Source organism: Coregonus lavaretus, assembly GCF_964263955.1.
Source record: "Coregonus lavaretus genome assembly, contig: HAP1_SCAFFOLD_517, whole genome shotgun sequence".
NCBI lineage: Eukaryota > Metazoa > Chordata > Actinopteri > Salmoniformes > Salmonidae > Coregonus > Coregonus lavaretus.
This window is the reverse complement of record NW_028158141.1, coordinates 91662-102500: the sequence shown is the minus strand read 5'-3', so window position 1 is coordinate 102500 and position 10839 is coordinate 91662. Positions and strand designations below refer to the sequence as shown.

The following is a 10839-nucleotide window of genomic DNA, read 5'->3' as shown; positions in this document are numbered from 1 at the left end:
GATGTATAGGCTATCAACTGTGTTGTCCAACATCGTTAGGATGTATAGGCTATCAACTGTGTTGTCCAACATCGTTAGGATGTATAGGCTATCAACTGTGTTGTCCAACATCATTAGGATGTATAGGCTATCAACTGTGTTGTCCAACATCGTTAGGATGTATAGGCTATCAACTGTGTTGTCCAACATCGTTATGATGTATAGGCTATCAACTGTGTTGTCCAACATCATTAGGATGTATAGGCTATCAACTGTGTTGTCCAACATCGTTAGGATGTATAGGCTATCAACTGTGTTGTCCAACATCGTTATGATGTATAGGCTATCAACTGTGTTGTCCAACGTCGTTAGGATGTATAGGCTATCAACTGTGTTGTCCAACATCGTTAGGATGTATAGGCTATCAACTGTGTTGTCCAACATCGTTATGATGTATAGGCTATCAACTGTGTTGTCCAACATCGTTATGATGTATAGGCTATCAACTGTGTTGTCCAACATCGTTATGATGTATAGGCTATCAACTGTGTTGTCCAACATCGTTAGGATGTATAGGCTATCAACTGTGTTGTCCAACATCATTATGATGTATAGGCTATCAACTGTGTTGTCCAACATCGTTAGGATGTATAGGCTATCAACTGTGTTGTCCAACATCATTAGGATGTATAGGCTATCAACTGTGTTGTCCAACATCGTTAGGATGTATAGGCTATCAACTGTGTTGTCCAACATCGTTATGATGTATAGGCTATCAACTGTGTTGTCCAACGTCGTTAGGATGTATAGGCTATCAACTGTGTTGTCCAACATCGTTAGGATGTATAGGCTATCAACTGTGTTGTCCAACATCGTTATGATGTATAGGCTATCAACTGTGTTGTCCAACATCGTTATGATGTATAGGCTATCAACTGTGTTGTCCAACATCGTTATGATGTATAGGCTATCAACTGTGTTGTCCAACATCATTAGGATGTATAGGCTATCAACTGTGTTGTCCAACATCATTAGGATGTATAGGCTATCAACGGTGTTGTCCAACATCATTAGGATGTATAGGCTATCAACTGTGTTGTCCAACGTCGTTAGGATGTATAGGCTATCAACTGTGTTGTCCAACATCGTTAGGATGTATAGGCTATCAATTGTGTTGTCCAACATCGTTATGATGTATAGGCTATCAACTGTGTTGTCCAACATCGTTATGATGTATAGGCTATCAACTGTGTTGTCCAACATCGTTAGGATGTATAGGCTATCAACTGTGGTGTCCAACATCGTTATGATGTATAGGCTATCAACTGTGTTGTCCAACATCGTTATGATGTATAGGCTATCAACTGTGTTGTCCAACATCATTAGGATGTATAGGCTATCAACTGTGTTGTCCAACATCATTAGGATGTATAGGCTATCAACTGTGTTGTCCAACATCATTAGGATGTATAGGCTATCAACTGTGTTGTCCAACATCATTAGGATGTATAGGCTATCAACTGTGTTGTCCAACGTCGTTATGATGTATAGGCTATCAACTGTGTTGTCCAACATCATTAGGATGTATAGGCTATCAACTGTGTTGTCCAACATCGTTATGATGTATAGGCTATCAACGGTGTTGTCCAACATCATTAGGATGTATAGGCTATCAACTGTGTTGTCCAACATCATTAGGATGTATAGGCTATCAACTGTGTTGTCCAAGATCATTAGGATGTATAGGCTATCAACTGTGTTGTCCAACGTCGTTATGATGTATAGGCTATCAACTGTGTTGTCCAACATCATTAGGATGTATAGGCTATCAACTGTGTTGTCCAACATCGTTAGGATGTATAGGCTATCAACTGTGTTGTCCAACGTCGTTATGATGTATAGGCTATCAACTGTGTTGTCCAACATCATTAGGATGTATAGGCTATCAACTGTGTTGTCCAACATCGTTATGATGTATAGGCTATCAACTGTGTTGTCCAACATCATTAGGATGTATAGGCTATCAACTGTGTTGTCCAACGTCGTTATGATGTATAGGCTATCAACTGTGTTGTCCAACATCATTAGGATGTATAGGCTATCAACTGTGTTGTCCAACATCATTAGGATGTATAGGCTATCAACGGTGTTGTCCAACATCATTAGGATGTATAGGCTATCAACGGTGTTGTCCAACATCGTTATGATGTATAGGCTATCAACTGTGTTGTCCAACATCGTTATGATGTATAGGCTATCAACTGTGTTGTCCAACATCATTAGGATGTATAGGCTATCAACTGTGTTGTCCAACATCGTTAGGATGTATAGGCTATCAACTGTGTTGTCCAACATCGTTAGGATGTATAGGCTATCAACTGTGTTGTCCAACGTCGTTAGGATGTATAGGCTATTAACGGTGTTGTCCAACATCATTAGGATGTATAGGCTATCAACTGTGTTGTCCAACATCATTAGGATGTATAGGCTATCAACTGTGTTGTCCAACATCGTTAGGATGTATAGGCTATCAACTGTGTTGTCCAACATCATTAGGATGTATAGGCTATCAACTGTGTTGTCCAACATCATTAGGATGTATAGGCTATCAACTGTGTTGTCCAACATCGTTAGGATGTATAGGCTATCAACTGTGTTGTCCAACATCGTTAGGATGTATAGGCTATCAACTGTGTTGTCCAACGTCGTTAGGATGTATAGGCTATTAACGGTGTTGTCCAACATCATTAGGATGTATAGGCTATCAACTGTGTTGTCCAACATCATTAGGATGTATAGGCTATCAACTGTGTTGTCCAACATCGTTAGGATGTATAGGCTATCAACTGTGTTGTCCAACATCATTAGGATGTATAGGCTATCAACTGTGTTGTCCAACATCATTAGGATGTATAGGCTATCAACTGTGTTGTCCAACATCGTTAGGATGTATAGGCTATCAACTGTGTTGTCCAACATCATTAGGATGTATAGGCTATCAACTGTGTTGTCCAACATCGTTATGATGTATAGGCTATCAACGGTGTTGTCCAACATCTTTATGATGTATAGGCTATCAACTGTGTTGTCCAACATCGTTAGGATGTATAGGCTATCAACGGTGTTGTCCAACATCGTTATGATGTATAGGCTATCAACTGTGTTGTCCAACATCGTTAGGATGTATAGGCTATCAACTGTGTTGTCCAACATCGTTAGGATGTATAGGCTATCAACTGTGTTGTCCAACATCGTTAGGATGTATAGGCTATCAACTGTGTTGTCTAACATCGTTATGATGTATAGGCTATCAACGGTGTTGTCCAACATCGTTATGATGTATAGGCTATCAACGGTGTTGTCCAACATCGTTATGATGTATAGGCTATCAACTGTGTTGTCCAACATCGTTAGGATGTATAGGCTATCAACTGTGTTGTCCAACATCATTATGATGTATAGGCTATCAACTGTGTTGTCCAACGTCGTTAGGATGTATAGGCTATCAACTGTGTTGTCCAACATCGTTAGGATGTATAGGCTATCAACTGTGTTGTCCAACGTCGTTAGGATGTATAGGCTATCAACTGTGTTGTCAAAACAACAGTAGCAGAGCTCAACTCCAGCACAGGGACTGACTATCTGAACTAAGCCCTTGCTTGACACAACCTCAAATCAAGGTTTATTGGTCACATACACCATTTTTTAGATGTTATCACAGCTCCAAACTCTTGAGCGTGCCGTCTCTAGCCAACTCTCCTGCTATCTCTCTCAGAATGACTCTAGCCAACTCTCCTGCTATCTCTCTCAGAATGACTCTAGCCAACTCTCCTGCCATCTCTCTCAGAATGACCTTCTTGATCCAAACCAGTCAGGTTTCAAGACTGGTCATTCAACTGAGACGGCTCTTCTCTTTGTCACGGGGAAGGACTGCCCGCTCCATGATCTCGCCATCACGGTTGACAACTCCATTGTGTCCTCCTCCCAGAGTGCAAAGAACCTTGGCGTGACCCTGGACAACACCCTGTCGTTCTCCGCTAACATCAAAGTGGTGACCTGATCCTGTAGGTTCATGCTCTACAACATTCGCAGAGTACGACCCTGCCTTACACAGAAAGCGGCAAATGTCCTAATCCAGGCACTTGTCACCTCCCGTCTGGATTACTGCAACTCACTGTTGGCTGGGCTCCCTGCCTGTGCCATTAAACCCCTACAACTCATCCAGAACGCCGCAGCCCGTCTGGTTTTCGACCTTCCCAAGTTCTCTCACGTCACCCCGCTCCTCCGCACACTCCACTGGCTTCCAGTTGAAGCTCGCATCTACTACAAAACCATGGTGCTTGCCTACGGAGCTGTGAGGGGAACGGCACCTCCGTACCTTCAGGCTCTGATCAGTCCCTACACCCAAACGAGGACACTACGTTCATCCACCTCTGGCCTGCTAGCCCCCCTACCTCTACGGAAGCACAGTTCCCGCTCAGCCCAGTGAAAGCTATTCGCTGCTCTGGCACCCCAATGGTGGAGCAAGCTCCCCCACGACGCCAGGACAGCGGAGTCACTGACCACCTTCCGGAGACACTTGAAACCCTACCTCTTTAAGGAATACCTGGAATAGTATAACAGTAATCCTTCTACCCCCCCCCACCGGTTTTATACATTCACCTCTGAAGGTAAATAATGTACTTGCATTCAGTAATTTTACTCTGATTTGTCATCCTAAGGGTCCCAGAGATAAAATGTAGCATAGTTTTGTTTGATAAAATCCATTTTTATATTAAAATGTAAGAACTGGGTTCTACAGTTTGAACCCCTGCCGTCTCTGGCTCCACACCCACCCCGCCCGGCCATCTAGATGGGTGAAAGTTAGTGTATAAACTAATGATCCATCATTAATTACTTTCCTGGGAGTGTGTAAACTTACATTTTGTATTACCATATCATTTTTGTATGTTCTCTGTAGTTATATACTTGAAAATGTATCAATTGACCAATTCGGCACATTTGGGCAGACTTGATACAAAATAGTCTAGTATTGCAACGCTTCACTGAATCAATCTGAAACTCTGCACACACACTGCTGCCATCTAGTGGCCAAAATCTAAATTGCGCCTAAACTGCAATATTATATTGTGGCCTTTCTCTTGCATTTCAAAGAAGATGGAATAAAATAAATAAATAGAAAATGCATGTTTTTTTGTTTGTATTATCTTTTACCAGATCTAATGTGTTATATTCTCCTACATTAATTTCACATTTCCACGAACTTCAAAGTGTTTCCTTTCAAATGGTTTCAAGAATATGCAGCTCCTTCCTTCAGGTCCTGAGCTACAGGAAGTTAGATTTGGGTATGTCATTTTAGGTGAAAACGGGAAAAAAAGGGTCAGATCCTTAAGAGGTTAAACAAATCAAAATACATTTTATATTTGAGATTCTTCAAAGTAGCCACCCTTTGCCTTGACAGCTTTGCACACTCTTGACATTCTCTCAACCAGCTTCACCTGGAATGCTTTTCCAACAGTCTTGAAGGAGTTCCCACATATGCTGAGCACTTGTTGGCTGATTTTCCTTCACTCTGCAGTCCGACTCATCCCAAACCATCTCAATTGGGTTGAGGTCGGGGGATTGTGGAGGCCAGGTCATCTGATGCAGCACTCCATCACTCTCCTTCTTGGTAAAATAGCCCTTACACAGCCTGGAGGTGTGTTGGGTAATTGTCCTGTTGAAAAACAAATGATAGTCCCACTAAGTCCAAACCAGATGGGATGGCGTATCACTGCAGAATTATGTGGTAGGCATGCTGGTTAAGTGTGCCTTGAATTCTAAATAAATCACAGACAGTGTCACCAGCAATGCACCCCCACACCATCACACCTCCTCCTCCATGCTTCACGGTGGGAACCACACATGCGGAGATCATCCGTTCACCCACACCGCGTCTCACAAAGACACTGCGGTTGGAACCAAGCATCTCAAATTTGGACTCCAGACCAAAGGATAATGTCCATTGCTCGTGTTTCTTGGCCCAAGCAGGTCTCTTCTTCTTATTGGTGTCCTTTAGTAGTGGTTTCTTTGCAGCAATTCAACCATGAAGGCCTGATTCACACAGTCCCCTCTGAACAGTTGATGTTGAGATGTGTCTGTGACTTCAACTCTGTGAAGCATTTATTTGGGCTGCAATTTCAGGGGCTGGTAACGCTAATTAACTTATCCTCTGCAGCAGAGGTAACTCTGGGTCTTCCATTCCTGTAGCGGTCATCATGAGAGCCAGTTTCATCATAGCGCTTGATTATTTTTGCGACTGCACTTGAAGAAACTTTCAAAGTTCTTGAAATGTTCCGTATTGACTGACCTTCATGTCTTAAAGTAATGATGGACTGTCATTTCGCTTTGCTTATTTGAGCTGTTCTTGCCATAATATGGACCTGGTCTTTTACCAAATAGGGCCATCTTCACAACACAACTGATTGGCTCAAACGCATTAAGAAGGAAATACATTTCACAAATTAACTTTTAAGAAGGCACACCTGTTAAAATGCTTCCAGGTGACTACCTCATGAAGCTGGTTGAGAGAATGCCAAGAGTGTGCAAAGCTGTCATCAAGGTAAAGGGTGGCTATTTGAACAATCTAAAATCTCAAATATATTTTGTTTAACACTTGTTTGGTTACTACATGATTCCATATGTGTTATTTCATAGTTTTGATGTCTTCACTATTATTCTACAAAGTAGAAAATAGTACAAATAAAGAAAAACCCTTGAATGAGTAGGTGTGTTCAAACTTTTGACTGGTAGTGTATATATACATAAAATTGTGTGTATAGACAGTATGTGAATAGAAAAGGTGTGTCCAGCAGTAGTTATATAGGATGAACCATGACTAGAATACAGTATATACATATGAAGAGGACAGCAGTAGTTATATAGGATGAACCATGACTAGAATACAGTATATACATATGGAGTGGACAGCAGTAGTTATATAGGATGAACCATGACTAGAATACAGTATATACATATGGAGTGGACAGCAGTAGTTATATAGGATGAACCATGACTAGAATACAGTATATACATATGGAGTGGACAGCAGTAGTTATATAGGATGAACCATGACTAGAATACAGTATATCCATATGGAGTGGACAGCAGTAGTTATATAGGATGAACCATGACTAGAATACAGTATATACATATGAAGAGGACAGCAGTAGTTATATAGGATGAACCATGACTAGAATACAGTATATACATATGAAGTGGACAGCAGTAGTTATATAGGATGAACAATGACTAGAATACAGTATATACATATGAAGTGGGTAAATAGTATGGAAACATTATCAATAAAAGCTGTTTTTAGTCAATATAATAAGTTATCATCAACTGCATGTGCCAAACAGTTATTTTATACCCTCATATCTGAGGATGTCTTTTTACAACAACATCTAAAAAAAATGTTTCAAATGAGCTGGTTCTGAAAGATTCCTCAGACAGAGCAACTCCTTCACTGACAGACTGGCTGGCCAGAGGATGCCAGCTCTTTCTCCAAGTTAGGGATTGTAATGTTGCTGTCCCACTGTAGCTATCTACTCTAACGGGATATTACGCTGTCAAAGTATCGGACTGAACCTGTGCTGACATATGTGGTCCTCTGTAGCTCAATTGGTAGAGCATGGCGCTTGTAACGCCAGGGTAGTGGGTTCGAACCCCGGGACCACCCATACGTAAAAATGTATGCGCACATGACTAAGTCGCTTTGGATAAAAGCGTCTGCTAAATGACATATTATTATTATTATGAACTCTTTATGACAGCAAAGAACGTCTTTACTTAGAAATTCTACAAAGTAAACATCTAGGAATTCCATTGCTTCCTGCTCTCCAAAAACAGCCATAATGTGACGCTCTCTAGTTTAGTTTCAGGCTGGGCTGGGCAGTGTTCACTGATGCAGCTCTCTAGTTTAGTTTCAGGCTGGGCTGGGCAGTGTTCACTGATGCAGCTCTCTGTTACAGAACTGTGCTCAGCACACTTTCATGTTCAGTTCTAAACTTGTGCTTTGGTCATACTTCCAAAACAAAGCTCTAAATAAAAATGTCCAAGGGATTTACAATGATCTATGTGTTGTTTTAGACCTAGTGGACATCCGCAGGTCGATTCTGACAATGATCTATGTGTTGTTTTAGACCTAGTGGACATGCGCAGGTGGATTTGGTCGAAAACAATACATAGATAATTGTAAATCCCTTGTACTAGGTCAATTTATTTAGACCTTTTTTGGAAGTACATACCGGGCGTGATGGCAGTAAATGATGACAGTTGCTCAGCGGAACTCCATATTTGGTGAGTAAGCTAACAAAGGTATTTTGTCATAATGCTTGCAGAGCTGTCTAATGGGACAGTGTATGGTTCAAGCTATACTTTAACCAAAGAACTGTCCATACTGCAAAGTGTCTGTCGCTTCCCACTGGGCACAGATGTCAGTTCAATGTCTAATAATATAATAATAATAATAATAATATAATAATATGCCATTTAGCAGACACTTTTATCCAAAGCGACTTACAGTCATGTGTTCATACATTTTTGCGTATGGTTGGTGCCAGGGATCGAACCCGCTACCCTGACGTTACAAGTGCCATGCTCTACCAATTGAGCTACAGAGGACCGTCTAGTTTTGATTAGATTTGGTTGAGTTGTCCACTAACATGCATTCAACGTGAAACCAACAAAACATTTCCCCGTGTCATAGGATTTAGGTTAAAAGTTGGGTGAAAAAAAACGAAATGCCCTTTTTGCAAATCCAATTAGTTTTCCACGTTGATTCAATGTCATCACATAGATTTGGGGGGTTGAAATTACGTGGAAACAACGTGATTCAAGCAGTTTTTCCCCAGTGGGTTGTCAGATTGGTCCGGGAGCCAGCCAGATGCGCTTTATGATGGAAGAGGTTCGGAAAACCGGAACCCTGACACTTTGGGGATGATGACAGCTCTAGCGCTGTTGCTGCACTCAGCAAAACTACCAGACGCAAAGCAACAAATCACTTGACTTTCAAAGAAATTAGCCACATAAACGTTGTGTGTGATCACTATTAAGTGATCATAGTTAGGAGAGCAAATGTACCAAAGTTTACTGAGAACGAGCTCACCTATTACATCCAACAAACAAACAAAGAAAGTTGGAGTAAAGAGCTGTTGACATTGTTTGCACACCAATGTGACCCCCCTTCTCTCAAACTGTGAGCAGGCGACCATTGTAACAGAACGAGACAATAACACAGCTGTCTGAGTTGACGAACCACGTTCTTGGAAAATCTTTCTGCTTTCAACAGTTTGCCAGTTGCAGTGGTTTCACCACAACCCCCTATAAGTTGTTTAGTACCAAACAAGCTGCTCACCGTGTGGGTTTGATGTTGCCGTTACTTTCTCCGTACGGCTCCTCGCCCTCCCCGCTCTCATCATCATGATCCTCCACGGTCACGTCCCCGATAACAACCGGAACAGGACCGCCGATACTTTCCAAGCCCCGTTCCACCAAGAGCCCTTCGGTTCCATCTTCCCCGGCTGTGTGTGACCCCAGTGCGGCTGCGGGTTGGTGCTCTCTCCCGGCGGCTAAGCTTAGAGTCGGACAAGTCCCAGTCAGAGCCCTCAACAACAACATGAGCACTAGGGATATGCTCACGTTCCCAAAGTGAAACTCCCTTTCCATTTGTAACACTGGCACATCAGTACATAGACCATTTACATGCCAAGCCGAGTAAAAGTAAAAAATATTTTTTTTCTCGCAGAGTAGGTTATGTACAGGTGAATGTAGATAAGACCTGTTGTTTCTTCGAAGTCCTTTCCTTCGTTAGGTAAACAAACAGCCGTTAAGGCACCATACTGTTGTTCCCTTGTAGCTGACAGAAGACTGGCCTTAGTAACCCTAACTCCCTCCCCGTCTCCACACTGCGATAGGACGGAGAAGTGGCGACTAAAGAGAGAATGGCAAACATAAAAAGCCGATTGAACACCTGCGCCATCAATTTGTACAACTCGAGTACTAAGCAGAGCCCGATTGCACGACACCTTTGTCGCTCAAAAAACATTTCCGTGGTCCGGGCCGGCCCCCCCAAACACTGAACCTGATTGGACAAGCGTCCATCCGTCAAATCACTGTAGGTTCTACGCATGCGCCGTCACGGCCGCCACAAGGGGAAAGCACACGGTGACGTCAGCAGGTCTCTAGTGGCGTGTCCTGTGGTTAAAAACATAATTGGTTGAAGCCAGGAGAAAAGATATTGGTTGGTTTACACGACCGCGAAAGATAGCCAGGTTCCCAATTGGATATGTCCAGCTGTCAATCACAGCCGTTGCTACGGTGGCATTTAAGTAGGCGGATTAGAAAGCAGTGGAACGGGGACGAGATGGAAAGATCAACGTGGCCACGCTTTAGCGCTAGGTTTCCTCTTCCGGTTCTATCACGAGTTACCGCAGTCAGTGTTCTCAACTCTTCAAGGTGATCAGAGAGGAAGAGGCGAAGCGAGAGGTTTTACTCAGCCCAAAATCTGTCCACGAAAATAAACCTTCGAAGTTAGGAATTTTTGTATGGAGGTCATTAAGCAGGTTTCCATTGACTCATGTTTATTCAACAAAAGCAATGTGTAATGGAAACGGCAGATATAGAATACATTTTCTAAAGATCGACAAAATGTGTATAATTTGACAGGAGTGGATTTTTCTTTTGTCAAACTTTGAGACAAATGATGATGGAAACGGTGTTTTTCAAATAAATTATGATTGCCGAATATTTTTTGAAGGTAGGCGGGGTACGTGATGTCATCATATAACTATAAGCTCCCCTCCACATTTAATTTTAAAT

At 42.1% G+C, this 10839-nt stretch overlaps 1 protein-coding gene across 1 annotated transcript in view; it reads right to left on the bottom strand.

Annotated features, from left to right (window-relative positions):
• LOC311124375 (eukaryotic translation initiation factor 2-alpha kinase 3-like) overlaps positions 1-9988 on the bottom strand; it is a 92129-nt gene extending 82141 nt beyond the window's left edge. Inside the window, 1 exon segment of the mRNA XM_084198536.1 lies at positions 9377-9988. Coding sequence (XP_084054662.1) covers positions 9377-9687 — 311 coding nt within the window. The 5' untranslated portion in view covers positions 9688-9988.
• Positions 9989-10839: the final 851 nt, after the last annotated feature.